The sequence below is a fragment of the Cyanistes caeruleus genome, chromosome 16, assembly GCF_971803275.1.
Source record: "Cyanistes caeruleus chromosome 16, bCyaCae1.hap1.1, whole genome shotgun sequence".
Lineage (NCBI taxonomy): Eukaryota > Metazoa > Chordata > Aves > Passeriformes > Paridae > Cyanistes > Cyanistes caeruleus.
Genome location: NC_141716.1, coordinates 13818313 through 13832740, shown reverse-complemented (window position 1 = coordinate 13832740; position 14428 = coordinate 13818313). Strand labels below are relative to the sequence as shown.

Genomic DNA, 14428 nt, shown 5'->3' with positions numbered 1-14428 from the left:
TCAGCCTGTCCTTTAATGCCTCTCTGCACAGCCTGGCCAGGGCCTCACCCACCTCACACCAAAGAATATTTTCCTAACATCAAATCCACTCCTATTCCCCATTGGAACCCATTTCCCCTTGTCCTGTCACTACAGTTCCTGACAAAGAGTCACTCTCCCACTTCTCTGTAGCCCCTTCACACCCTGGAAAGGTGCTGCTCTTGCTCTCTTGGCTGCACGCGAGCATCACAGCCCCGTCTCCTCAGCAGCCATCCGTGGCTTCACATGTTCCTAGCGCAGGGCACAAATCAACTGCAGCCCTGCTGCTTTGGTTGGAGCCTCCCAGTTGGATCCTAAATGAGCTGCAGAAATGCCCAGGTGCTTCTGTGACTCCAGTGGATACACAAACGGTTGGCTTGAGATAACAACAGCCCTGCTTTCTACTGCCACTGTTGTGTTGGAGGTACCAACACTGCCTTGTTCCATTTTATTGCAGTGTCCTAGTTTGACACTAGGCTGGACACCAGGCACGCTGGTGCCGAGGCAGTGAGATAATGCTTCAGCTATGCAAAAAGCTGGATGCAGAAAGAATTAATTACTTTGTAAAAGGGTATGTGAATGAAGAATTTTTTGGAAATCAGCAAATTTAGCATGTGATTATGAAATAGGTTGCAATATGAAGGTTTGGAAAGTATAATGTGAACATTAAGTTAAAAAAATGTATAAAAGGTAGTACTGTGTGAAGAATGGAGGAGTGAGTTTGTGCTGAAGCTATGCCACTCCCTCCCGGCATCAAATAAATAAATACCTGCTCTATAGGCCTTTATACCATGGAGTACTGTTTTCTTGCCCAACTTTAGGGCATCAGCACCATGATCAGAGACACAGACCAGCTTCTGTTCCCACAGTTACCCCTATGCTCTGCACTTCCCCAGGTGTCTGCCTCGATGTTCACTGGGGACCTCCCTGTTTGTGGCCGTCCATTGCCGTGCTCAGCAGGCCGCCAGCTGTGTTTGCACATGAGCTGCCACAGGCAGACACACAGCAACTGCAGCAGAGGCTGGACCAATTCTTTTTCTTGCAAAATGCAAGAAAGACAGAAAGGCACAAGGATACATGACAGCATCTCTGTGGAGTCTCTTTGTCCAGCGAAATTCAGTAGCTGTTGGTGTTTTTGTGCTACTGCTAATCCCTTCCACGAAAAACAACATTCCAGGAAGGAGCAACATCATCTGACACATCCCAAGTGTTGCCACCAGTTGTTCCAGGTGCTCTGGCCAACAGTCCCTGTAGGATGGAGCACAGCCCCCAATGCACGTTGGCTTTGGCTGCCCTCTGGCACAGAAGCCCCCCCAGGGCACAGGTCTCTGGGGCAGGAGATGGGCACCAGCGCTGCCAGGGCTTGGGGGGTGGCAGGCCTGCTTTGGCAAGGATTCTGACACCCCTGCTGATTTCAGTGGGGTCAGAACAGCACTCGGGGCCTGGCCCACACGTTCCTGGTCTGTGTCACACCGCCACATTTAGGATGGCCACCAGGCGGGACATGTCCCAAGGAGGCCGTGACAGCTTCTGTGGAGGGCCCCGCGCCCTTCCCGCCACGGCTGCCTCGGCAGCCCAGGGGGCTCCTTCTGCTGCCCTGAGCCCACAGAGCAGGGCAGCCTTTGCTGATGGGTTGAGCTGTTCCTAAAGATCCTGTTGGGCTGTCTGAGACACTTGGGCCGAGGCATTGCTTCCAAGCTGGGCCACTATGGCCGGGCTGGGTGGAGCCTCAGGGCAGGGGGCAGCGTGTGCAACGGCCCTTGGTGACACGGTGCAGCATGGTAACCGTGGAATGGAACGGGACAGGGTGTCCAAGGGCCCTTTGTGACATGGGGTGACATTAGTGTTGGCGGTGACACAGCCACACCACAGTGCCTGGTGCACGTGACAGGGCAGGACGGGACAGAGTGGTGCTGTGAGGAGCCCCCGCACGGCGCACTCATTCCTTGCTGACCCAGAGCCTTTCTGAGGCGTTACTCCTGCAGGTCACCTCGAGGCCAGACCACAGCACTCGGTGACCTGCAGCCTTCCCGAGGCTTCACTTCTGGTGAGGTGAAGCACCACACTTCTCAGGTGTGCTCGAGCCCAGACCGTGGCATTTCCTCACCGCGGTCCTTGACGACAAGTCTCCTGTCCTTGTGGCACGAGCCCCTGAGACCCAAGTGCAGGACTGGCTGTCCTGCAGCCTTGCCAAGACTTCACTCCTGCAGGTGCCTTCCAGGCACAGCTGCAGGACTTGCCAACTCAGACCTTTTCCGAGCCACCTCTGCTGCAAGTAGCCATGAATCCAGGCAGTGATGTTGAGCAGAGACCTCCGAGTGTCCCCAAGATGACCTGGGTGAAGGAGGAGAAAGAAGGCCCTGGGACTGCCCCAGCACAGCAGCCTGGAGAGCTGGAGCAATTCCAGCCACCGCAGCAGGGTGAGCGGCAGACCTGGGCCTGCAGCCAGCTTGGCCTCGTCCCATCCCATCCCATCCCATCCCATCCCATCCCATCCCATCCCATCCCATCCCATCCCCCGGGGACACGCCCATGGACAGGACAGAAGTGGGGCTGGGGCAGACGCCCTGGAGCTGTACTCTGTGCCCTGGGGCCTCCTGGGGCTGTCCCTGCCTGGGGAGTGCAGGGCTGGGCTGTGTTCTCCGGCCTCTCCCGCAGCCCCTCAGCTCAAGCTGCGCTCGCTCTTTGCCAGGAGCAGCCATGGAGCGCACTCGAGAGCAGGAACGCAGCCGTGGCCTCTTCCGCACAACAGCGCAGGTACCTGCAGCCATCCCCTCTCCTGCTCAGCCCAGCACCACGCTTGGAGCACTCCATGCAATGTCCCTCATTTCTTGCCCTTCTGCTGCAGATGATTTGCAAATTCATGAAGAGAATTCGGGAGGAAGAGACCAGTGCCATGGGCACTGTGGTCAGAGCATACTCTCCCATCTTCAAAACCAAGGCCAGTGCTGCCCTGCTGGACATGCTTGTGGAGGAGGGTCCTTCCAATCCAAAGCAAGTAAGCAGCCTGTGGCCTGGCTTCGATCCTCCCAGGAATTGCTTGGCCACGCCAGCTGCTCACTGCGAGCCTTTGAGGCCGTGGCAGTGCGGTGGGAAGGGAAGCACTTCTCTGGGAAGCTGGGCACATTACTCCTGCTGGCAGCTTTCCAAGTTTCCCTGTGCCTTCTCCAGGTGCTCCCCATGGTGAGGTTCATCCACCAGTGGCTCAAGGCTAATGAGTTTCCTGAGTACAATCTGTGCAGGCCCCTTCTGGATCTGACAGAGGCACAGCCTGCTGACGTGGTGATGGCTCTCCTGCGTGTGGCCCCATGGTGTGACAGGTACAGGGCCCACGTGCCCAGAGGGCTCAGGGCATCCCCCTGCACAGCCTGGCCCAGGTGTCTGACAAACAGAGGATTTCAGGGCCCTGTGGCTCCTCCCTTTGTCAGCCCTGGCACAGCAGCCCCCGAGCCTGCTGCCCTCAGGGGCCAGTCCCCACAGGGCTGGGCTGCCACAGAGGGGCAGTGGGCAGAGGCAGGGCTGGCAGCCAGCTCAGCTCCCTGCTGCTGCCCAGGCCACGGGGATGTGTCCCAGACCCCCCTGACACAGAACTCTGTCCCCACAGAGCTGCTACCACCATGTGGAAGAGCATCATGTGCTCGTGCAGGGCTGCAGAGCCGGCCATGCTGATACTTCTGGATGTGCTGGGCACCTGGCCAGAGCTCAGCATGTGCACCTCCGACGGGGACCACACGGCTGTCCTTGCCCTGGCTGTGAGTTTCTGCAACTGACCTTTGCTCACCCCAAGGTCACCTCTCCCTCAGGTCTCCATCCTCCCTCCTCCCATGGCATCTCCCTGCCTCAGGCACTGGGCTCAAACCTGGCCTAGGAGCAGCTCCAGGGCCACCAGGCCGGCTGCTGTCCCTACATCTCCACTGGCCTCTCCCTGCCACGCTCGGGCCCTGCCACATGGACACCTGAGCACTGAGCACTGACTCAGGCTGCTCTGTCCTTCGCAGGCAACTGTGGTGATATGGAAGATACTCCAGCTGCCCTGTGTCCCACATGCAGTGACAGTGTATTTCCCCCGCCTCTTGGTGCATCTGCTCTTGCAAGTGCTCTTCAGCACATTGGATCTGCCAGAGAAGGTCGATACCTTCTGGAAGAGATGCCAGCAGCAACACGGCCTTGCCATCAGCCCCAACAGGTGCTCCATGCCAGTCCTCCTGTCCCTGCCATGTCCCCAGGGCAGCAGCCCGTGCTCCCAGCATCACCTGGGCTTTGCTGTGCACACAGGTTTGCAGTGCAGACCCTGAAGGCCCTGCTCTGCCGACTGCACTATGAGGATGTGGTGGCGGCAGTGGAAGACGAGTGTGGCTGGGACACGCTGCTGTGTGCTGGCACGCACCACTGTGCTGTGGGTGTGCTGGCCAGGTGAGCTGCCACCAAACAGCGCTTGTGCCCCGTGCCTGGGGTGCCCCACACAGTCCCCGTGGTCAGGGGCCAGAGGGCCTTGTCACCAAGGGATGGCCAAGGACACTGCACAAGCCTGGGAGAGGAGGGTGCCCAAGAGCAGCTGCTTCCCAAAGGGCCTGGGTCCCCTTGCAGGGTGGTGGAGAAGGGCCAAGCTCCTCCTGGGAGTCAGTCCATGGAGAGGTTTGTCCCGCTGGCTCAGGGTCTTGGTTCCTTTTTCCTCCCGTCAGAGCAATGCGTCACGTGTCCCTACCCTTGTGTTCTGCGATTGCATTCTACCTGCTCGGGCTGCTCAGCAAAGACACGGCACACGGGGATTTGGCCGCCATGGCGTTCCTTGTGGAGGTGAGCCTGAAGGGCAGCGCTGTCTCGCTGAGCTGTCTCCCAGCTCTCTGCCCTCTCGGTGCCGCAGCCGCCCGGGACGGTGCCCACGCCCTGTGCTGCTGCCTGGGCCCAGCCCTGTGCGCTGCTGCCCCATCACCGGCCTGTGCCCTTCAGATGTTGGAGTGCCTGGACTCGAGTGAATACCGTGACAGCGTCCTGGAGATCGCATCAAGCAAACTGCAGAGCGAGTGCAGGGAGAGGCGTCGCTTGGCACTCAGAGGCCTTGTGGTGCTCGGCAAGAATTCCTCCATGGTGAGAAGGGGGCAGCGGCTGCCGGCGTGGGGCTGGGGAAGGCAGTGGCTTGCGCTTGGTTGGCCTTTGGCCACTGAGGCAGCTGCTGCCAGCTCTCCTGCCTCCTGCCTCTTGCCTCCTGCCCCAGGCCTTTGGCACAGGCCTTTGGCCTCTGGGCCCTGTGGCAGCAGGGTGGCATTTCACACACTTGTGTTCCACACAGGCCAAAAGAATGTGGAGCCTGCATGAAAGGCTCGTGGAGCTCCTGGGGGAAAATGACAGCCATGTGCTTGGGATGAGCATCGCTCTCCTCAGCCGTTTGTTCCTGTACAATGGTGGCCCGATAACCATCCCCCTCGGCCTGCAGCTGGCTGAGGCACTCCTGCCGCTCTTTGACAATGTAAGGCTCTGTGTCTCCAGCCATGGCTGCTGCCTGGGCATTGTGCCCTGGGCATTTGCAGGCCTGTGCCCAGGTGGGCCTGAAGCAGCTGATGCTGAGGTCTTTATTTCTTCCTTTCGAACAGGAGGATAGCCAGGTGCAGCTGTGCTCCATGTTCATCTTCCAGGAGATGATGGATTTAGTACCAAAGGAGGGGAAAAAGGCCCTGAAGTCCCACGTGCAGCAGAGCCTGCTCCCACTCTCCTTGCACTGCCATGACGAGAACCAGCGCGTGGTTGATGTGAGGACTCGGCAGCTGCCGTGGCTCCCTGGCAGGGCGCTCGGCTGCCTCCTGCTCTGCTGCCTCGCAGGCTGCAGCTCCCTGCCGGTCTTGGTCCAGGGACGTGGGTCCTGTGCCCTGGGCTGTGGTGCCATCTCTGGGTCTCTGCTGCTCTCCAGGCCTCCCGGGAAACGCTGCTCTGTTCCGCCCGATTCCTGAAGAGGAAGGATCTCCAGCAGATGCTGCGGGTGGATCAGACCTGGAGGTTCGGCGAGGGCCTGGTAAGGGCGGGCTGGAAGCCCCAGCCCCAGGCTGGAGAAGCTCAGTGTGTGCGGCTGGCAGCTGTGCCCTGCCCAGAGCTGCACCCAGGGCCGCCAGCCTGTGCCCCACACGCTGCTCCCTTCCCTGGGCCCCGCGGGCTCTACTCCAGCCCCCTGTGGCCCCGAGCCGTGTGCCCATGGAGCCCCGGCACCGCTGCTCTGTCGGGCAGGGCAGCACCGCGGCTCCCCGGGCAGCAGCCGGCCCTCTGCCCCCTCCAGAGCCCGGCGCCAGCGGCTGCTGCCCGGTGCCTCAGGGCTGGGCGGGCACGGGAGGCCGGGGCTGGCCGCAGGCAGCAGTGCCCGGCCGAGGGGCAGAGCCCGCACCAACCCTTCCCTCCCGCCGCTCTCTGCAGCTGGCACAGGACAGGAGCCGAGCGGCTGAGCACCTGCACCGGGTCCTGCTGTACCTGGACAGCCCACAGGAGTCCCTGCGAGCGGCGGCCATCAGGTTCATTGGTGAGCCACGAACCGGGCTGGGCTCCCTCCCTGCCCCGCCGCAGCTCGGCCCCAGCCCCGGCTGCTGCCCCGGCCCTGGAGCCCCGGCTGCCCTCGGGGCTGCTGCTGCCGGCCTCTGGCAGCCGGGCCCTTGGGCTGAGTCAGGATGCGGCAAGGGCCGGGGCTGAGCCCTGCCGGGGCAGGAGGCCGTGTGGCCCCAGGGCTGGCAGCGCCGCTGGCAGGGAGCTGTGCTGCTGGGATCCTGACAGGCTCTGTGTTCCCAGGGATGGCCGGGTGGCACCTCCGGGGGAACAAACGAGAGCTACAGAGCATCTGTCAGGGTGAGCGAGGGCAGCGGGCTGCCAGCCCCGGCTGCCAAGGGGAGCTGCAATCCCTGCCCCGGCTGCCGAGGGCTCTGCTCCCTGTAAGGACCAGGCCTGGTGTGGCCAGGGCACACACAGAGATTTCAGGGGCACGAGTGCCAATAGTGTCCAGTGGCTTTGGGCTGATCCCTTTGGTCCCTGCTCCCTCCTGGCCATGGCCAGAGCCACCTGGGTTGGCCCTTGCACGGGGCTCTCCTCGGGTCCCTGCAGATCCAGATCTGACCATGGCTCTGTTCCTCTCTCTTGCAGCCCTTGATGACAAGGCACAGGACATCAGCTCTGCCATCAGAAGGCTGGCTCTGGAAACAGCCTTTGTCCTCCGGGCAGCTCCAGGCTCCATCTTGCAGAAGTGGCAAGATGGATTCCGCAGGGCACGCAAGAACCGCCCTTGTCTGTGGGCCCGTGGCTGGCTGTGCTGCTGGAGCTCTGAGGAGAGCTGAATTGAGAGGCTCTCTGTCTGCCGGGGCCATCTGAGCCAGGCAGGAATTTTCTTTAAGATGGTTTTTTTTTTCCTTTTTCTTAGTTCTTCTTTAATATAGAAATATAGAATTAGAAATATATAGAATATAGATATAGAATTATATATAGAAATATAGAATGTGTTCTCATACCCAGTGTCTCAGGTGCTTTCTCTGGTGCCCAGTGTGCGCAGGGCATAGGGGGAGAGGGGAAAAGGGTGCTTGTGCTCAGCAAGCTGCCCAGGCGTGCAGTGGGGAAGGGAAAATGGCCACAAGGCCCTCGGCCTTTGGTGCTTCTGCTGAAGCCTTAACGCTGCCCACAGAGGAGCTGGGCAGGGGCTGGAGCTGTGGGGATCGCTGTGATTGTGGTGCCTGGAGATGGGCACGAGGCTTCTCCCAGCCAGGAAGCGCCGTCTGTGTCCTCCAGCCTATGGGTTGCTGGCGGGATTGCTGAAGGCTCTGAGGCTCTCTCTATTCGGTTCCTCCGGAGCTCCCCAGAAGGGAGCCCTGGGGCCTCTGAGCCTGGGCTCAGGCTCCAGGAAGCCTTGGGGACAGTCTGGGCTGTGTGGGTACCCCAAGGTGCTGCAGGCTCGGCCTCAGCTGCAGGGTGCCAGTGTTGCACGGCTGCAGTGTCCCCATGGGCAGGGTTTGCTTTGGAGCCTGTGCTTGTGGTGGCACAGGGAGCTCCGAACTGAGCTGGGCACGGACCCACAGCCCAGCCCTGCCATCCTTGCAGCTGCTTTGGGCTGGGGGCCGGAGCAAGGGGAGCCCTGGGATCTGCCCCTGACAGATCCCTTCAGACTGCACAAGGAAATGCTGGTGCTGGTGGCAACCCTGCCCAGGGCAGGCTTGATTCCTTTGATTTTATCCCTCAACACCAGAGTGCATTTAGTTCCTCTCCAGGGATAACACAAAATTCCCTGCTGGTGCCCATGAAGCTGCAGCCCCTCCCGGGCTCACCCCTGCCCCAGCTCTGGGGTCCTGAGCACAGAAGGAGCTGGAGCTGTTGGAGGCAAGGCAGTGGAGGCCCCAGAGATGCCGCAGGCTGGAGCCCCTCTGCTCTGAGGAAAGGCTGAGAGAGCTGGGGCTGCTCAGCCAGGAGGAGAGAAGACCTTGAGGAGGCTTCACTGCGGCCTCCCTGGCTGGGGGCTGGACATGGGGGTGTTCCTGAACACTCATGAATCTCAGCCCAGCCCTCTCCTCAAGCAGAAAATAGAAAGAAAAAAATATTAAATGGACAAAGAAAAGGGGGAAGTGTGTTTATTTGTGTATCAAGAACTTGGGGTGAAAAAATTAGCCAGGTGTCCTCAGATCCTTTGTGTGATGCAATGGATAGGTACAATAAATCCAGTGGAATCCCAGTGTTTCCTTGGCTGAGGAGAGCCAGCTGCCCCTGTTGGGGACACCAGCCCAGGAGGCTCCAGGGCATTCTGGGATTTGGGAGCATTTTTCCTCCAGCTTGTTTTCCTGCTGACAGGTGCACAGCTTCCAGGCCACTTCCACTCTCCCAGGCAAGGCATCAGAGGGGTTTAATGCAAGCTGTGATAAAATGTCTCTGTCTTTACTCACAGCTATAAACTAACCAAGGAAAGCCGTACTCCTGGTAAAAATCACTGGATCACTTTGGACTTCAGGCTTTAATTTTTACCAAGCTTTGATTTTCATCAGGATTTAATTTTACTCAGATCATCTGACTTTCAGGACATACATTAATCTTTCATTTTCATCAGACAGTGAAAAGCTGTCTGATTGGTAAAAACCCATTGGTGAAAGCTCAATGGGTTCTGGTTAGGCTGGTGGGCCTGAGCTTTGTGGGTGTCTCACTGCATTCCCTGGCTTGGACAAGCTGCTCTTGGTCCAAGTGTCTCGAGCCAGAAGCCTGATGAGGAGAAAGGCATATGGGAAAACAAGTTTCAATAAAACCTTTGAGCTCTTGTTATAAATGTTGGGAAGAGATGCTGACTATTCCTTGCTCACCAGGTAAAGCTAAGGAGTTTTTAAGCATGGAGCTGAGAATAGCAGATTGGCTGGAGAAGAGGGTGATGCCCAGACGTGCACACTGCCCACCAAGGCAGGAGAGGACCGTGCCCTCACACCCCATGAGACAGCCCTGGTGGTTGTGCTGACCCTGTGCCAGGATTCCCTGGGGCTGCTCTGCCTGAGCCCCCCTCAGCTGGCTGTGCTTGTCCTGCCTCCCTCCTCCTGTGGTTGTGCTCCCAGAGGGGTGTTTGTGAGGGGCTGTTGGAAAAGCAGATTAATGAGCGAGACATTGAGAATTAAACCAATCCAAATCCACACAGTAAATAGGGCTGCTGTCAAGTGCTGTTCCCGAGGGAGATAATATCCCTTCCCCCTTAATTTCTTAGTAAATCCATTATGATTAATGTTATTACAGTGGGAACACTATTATTATAAATACATGGGTGATGGCAGAGCTGCAGCATTAATAACACTGGGTATTACTTAAGTAATTAGCTGCTGTTTTTGGTAGGACTCTTACCCTGCTGCATTAAGCTGAGCCTTGCATTGCAGCCTTCTCTGGGCTGTCTCTGCTGCAAGGACACAAAGTGAGAAGCATCTCCTTCCTTCTGGCCAAAAGCCACCCCCCCCACCCCCCGTGGCACTGGCACTCAGCTGAGCTCCCAGTGGGTTGGTGGCACCTGTGGAAAGCCTGGGACACTGCTGATGGAGTCTTGTGGTGTTGGAGACTAGCAACAAGTGAAGGAGGGAATGGAAGCAGGACCTGGCACCTCCAGGTGAACCTCAGCCCTTGGGGACCAGGGGACATGAGAGGACACTGCAGCCCATGGGGACCTGTCGCCCTGAAAACTCAGCTTCTGAGCTTGCTAACATAGTTTTCTAATGACTTTCCTAGGACAGTAACTGTAAACATAGATATGTGTACATTCTTTCTGTTACACGTCTTCTGATGGGCATTTCTCATGGCCAGGCAGTGAGAAAGTGTTATCCTGAGCATCCAATCCCTGGCCATGGTAAGAAGCCTATAAATCCTGGGAGGAAAAATAAACTCTGCTCTTTCTTCACCACACCTCAACCTGTGTCCGCGTGATCTATTGATCTTCAGCGGTAACAGGGACCAGGGCCAGCTTGGCAATATTCTTGTCCCTCCTTGTGGCCTCACGGCATCAGAGCTTCTCTGAAGGATTTTCCAACACCTTTTTTGCTGTATTTCATAGATCTGTGGAATCATTAAGGTTGGAAAAGTGCTCTATGATCATTGACGGCCAGCTGTTCTCCCAGCACTGCTAAACTAAACCATGTTCCCCAGTGCCACATCAACAGGGGTTTGAAATTCCTCCAGGGATGGAGGATCCACCACTGCCCTGGGCAGCTGTTCCAGTGTTTGACAGCCCTTTCCATGAAGAAATTTTCCCTAACATCCAACCTAAACTTCCTCTGGTGTAACTGGAGGCCCTACTCCTTTTGTCACTTGTTGGGAGAAAAGCCTGACTCCCACCTGGCTCCACCCTCCTGCAGGAATGGAATCAGCAGGAGCCCTCCTTAGCTGGGGGGTGGCTCTGCCTTTTGCTGCTCCTGCCTTAGCGCCCTGCCCCTGCTCCCCAGGGACCCCAGGTGCTGCAGAGGGCCCTTCCCCTCCTCCATCCCCATCCCCTGCTGCTCCTCACACAAACAGGCTGCACGGCTCTTTTTCATCCCTTCAAATTAGCACCTACTTAAAATTCCAAAGCAAATACATTTTTAATTTCCTTAATTAAAATGATTTCCTCGTTAGAGCTGAATAATGGGATTTGAAGCACTGAAGTAATGGGGTGTGCCAGGCTGCATGGGAGCTGAGGCACTGGTGAGCACAGTGAGGTCTTGGGAGTGATGGGATCATGTCCCACCTTAGGGAGCCAGAATGAGCCAGAGCTCAGCATCCTTTGCACCTCTAGGGAGTAAAATTCACCCAAGTGGCAGCTTAAAATGATATCCCAGCAGTCACTGGTTTTCCAAAGGTTGAGGGTGATGGATTGCTCCCACTGCCTCCCCTACAGCCCAAAATGACACCCAAAGGGCATGCTGAGGGGGCTGGCCCCTTCTCACTGTGGGGGGCTTAGGGGGGGATCAGGGTCTGGGGTGAATGTGGAGGAAAATCATACCAGGACCCCAGGATGAGATGGGGTGACCTCCTCTCCGTGTGCTGCTTTAGCCCAAGATGCCTGTGCCCAGAATAACTCTGGGGTTTGGCTTTGCAGGGGTTTCTCAGCCTGGAAGTTGTGTCGGTGGGATACCAGAGAGCCGTGTGCTGGGGCTCTGGTGAACATGTGACAGGGGAGGAAAAGGGAGAATACATGATGATAATGAGTTAAAATGCATTTAACGAGCTCCTGCTGCCCTTACACACCCCAGTGCTGGGGCTCATGGATGGGAGGTTCTGCAGCAAAGGGATGGATTAGTCCCACTTGGATCTGACTGAAAGACTGCTCAAAGCACAGATTTCCAGCTCCAAACCTCCAAACCCTCTCTGCTGTTTCTGTCTGGATGCCTCCTTCCCCTTCCCAAACTCTCTCCTCTGATGTATTTGGGAGTTTTTCATGTATTTATTTAAATTAATAATAATTTACCCATTAAAATGCTGCAGATCAGTGGGTTCTTCCTGAAGGAGGAGTGTGTTTGGCTCCGGAGGGTTCATTAGCCGCATGTTGGGATTGGGGGGTGCTGTGCATGGAATGATTTATGCACATCCCTGCCACTCGAGCCAATCCAGCCTAGAATAATTCAAAACCAATTCCATAAATCACTTATTAGTTATTACTGAAATATTTATGCAGCAGAGGTGTCTTCCTGTGAATTGTTGGGGGTTTTTGCCAGCTTTTTCTTCACGGACAAAAAAAAAATGTTGACTCTTGGTGCATCTTGAGTGCAAGAAGATCCAAAGTTTTGGAGTTGCCTTGCTCTGCCTGGCTGGGGTTTGAGCAGAGCCTCTCACTACAGCCCCAAGCCTGACCACAGTGTGTGTGCCTGCTCTGTGAGTAACGAGCAGGTATCCTAATTAATCCTCATTTCCAGCAGCAGCCCGAAGGAGCTGCACGATGAGCATGGTGCTGTTTGATGCAGATGAACTGTGCTTTGGTGGGAATTCAATTACCCAGCTTTTCCTTGCTGAACATAATGCATTTGGACGATACAGTAGTTCCGGTGTTAATGAGATGCATTTTCACTGCTCTGAAGTCTGTATTTCTCCCTGTACTTAGTGCACAGCATCCACATTAATTACAGTTCCAGTGGAGAAAAACCCGCAGAGTTACTACCTGCATTTTCCTCCTGGTAATAGCAGTTTCCTTACATGGCCAGGAACATTATGGATTCACTCCTCAGCCACATTTTATACCAAACAACTTGATTGTGATAGCAGGGAGAGAACAACTCTGCTTCCCTTCAGCTGCTCAGGCTGTGCTGTAAAAGGGTCATTTTCGGGGGGGGGGGGATGAATCAGATGCATTCAAGTCAGAACATCCTCGGAATAAAAGCATTTCTGGAAGTTGTTTAAAGAGGGTTTTGTGAGACATGTGGAACTCACGGCCAAATTAAACCAGCAGCTGATGGGCCCACACAAAACGGAGAATCCCCTGGGATGGGGGGCTGCAGCCAGCATGGGAAACCACAGGTATTTTATTCCAAGGAACAAACACATTTGTGCTTTGATTTCTTTTTTGGTTTTGAGAGTTTTCAAACTCCCAAGCCTGGCAGCATGGAGTTTCCCTGAGATTTCTCCAGCAGGAGTTGTGCATTAGGGGATATCCCACTGTTGGCTCCAAACCATCACATTTTGGCCACAGATGTTGTTGTCACCATCCCTGGAAGTGTTCAAAAGCCAAGTATTCGTGGCACGTGGCAATACAGTTTAGTGGGAATGCTGGTGTTTGGTTAAAAATTGGACTTGATGATCTTAGAGGGCTTTTCCAACCTTAATGATCCTGTGATTTCATGGAAAGCTGAGCAGTTTTAAATTGTGTAAAACAGGAATTCCCAGGGAATAGCACTGCAGAGACATTTAATAAAAAAGTGAGCAGAAGTGTTGTAGCACATCGTATAAATCACTCTTTGACCTTCATTGAACACCACTGCCTCCTCACCTGTTAATAGCTGGAAATCCCTTGTAGCCTCTACTGCATCTTGGCAATTGGCATGGAAACAATTAACAGTTATTAACAGTTATTTCTCTTAATCATTCATGTCTTTATTCAGGTATTTACACATCTCTCTTTGTTTAAATCTCCCCTCCCTCTCAGGAGTTGAAAGTGCCTGAATAGCGGGTGTGGTTAAAAATATAATGAGGTGCACAAAGTCTTGGCTTCCCTGAGGAGCAGCTGTGCAGGAGGAGGGGAGAACACTGGGATCTGGGGCTGTTGTGGTGGCCATGGATGGCAGAGGGGCTTTAGGAAAAGGATTTTCACTGGGGAGAGAAATCCTCAGTCTCTGTGTCCAGCTCAGTGTATCTGGCGAAAAAGCAATGAGAAGGATCTTATCCCATTTTTTCTGTAATTCCTTTGAAAATTTACATTTCTGTTTTTCCAAATAGGCCTCTTTATTTCTATGTTTTCTCCCCCCTTTTTGAGACTGGTGTTTAAAATAAAACCAGGAGCTCACCCTCTCACGCTCATGGTGTGGTTCCCTGTTTGCTGGCAGCTCCCAGCAAGATTTTCAGGGGAAACCACCTTTTTCTGAAGCTCTGAGCCCTTCTGGTGTGGTGGAGGCTTTCAAAGACAATGGAGGAGTCAAGACGTGAAAAGTCGGAATCCTTCTGAAAACCAGAGCTGTGTTTGAGCCACCTGAGCCCTGCTGCTGCTCTGCTCTTTCAGAGGTTGCAGAGCTTGTGAACAACACTTTTTGCAGCCCCAAGTACTTCCAAGTTGAAAACTAACCAGAGGATTTAAAAGAAGAGAGAATCCCTGTCCTTTTGATACCTTCCTGGCTGTAAATGCACCTGAACTGTGTTTTTATGGTGTCACCAGCAGCAGCAACAGCTGCAAATGGGGGGAATCGTGAAGTGCAAAGTCTCTGGAAATCCTGTGGCTCCAGGAGCTTCCCCAGATGTGGAGACAGGATAAATCCAGGGTGCCTTG

General features: G+C 55.4%; 1 protein-coding gene across 1 annotated transcript; it reads left to right on the top strand.

Moving 5' to 3' along the window:
• The first annotated feature begins 1878 nt into the window (after positions 1 to 1878).
• LOC147650234 (maestro heat-like repeat-containing protein family member 7) lies at positions 1879 to 6977 on the top strand. Its single transcript, XM_086852994.1, has 12 exons — positions 1879 to 2438; positions 2711 to 2775; positions 2867 to 3016; positions 3190 to 3338; positions 3623 to 3770; positions 4017 to 4204; positions 4294 to 4431; positions 4701 to 4815; positions 4969 to 5106; positions 5309 to 5485; positions 5610 to 6025; positions 6418 to 6977. Exons 1-11 carry the CDS (start codon positions 2300 to 2302, stop codon positions 5961 to 5963), a joined length of 1761 nt encoding a protein of 586 aa, XP_086709120.1. The 5' UTR covers positions 1879 to 2299; the 3' UTR covers positions 5964 to 6025; positions 6418 to 6977.
• The last annotated feature ends 7451 nt before the right edge of the window (positions 6978 to 14428 follow it).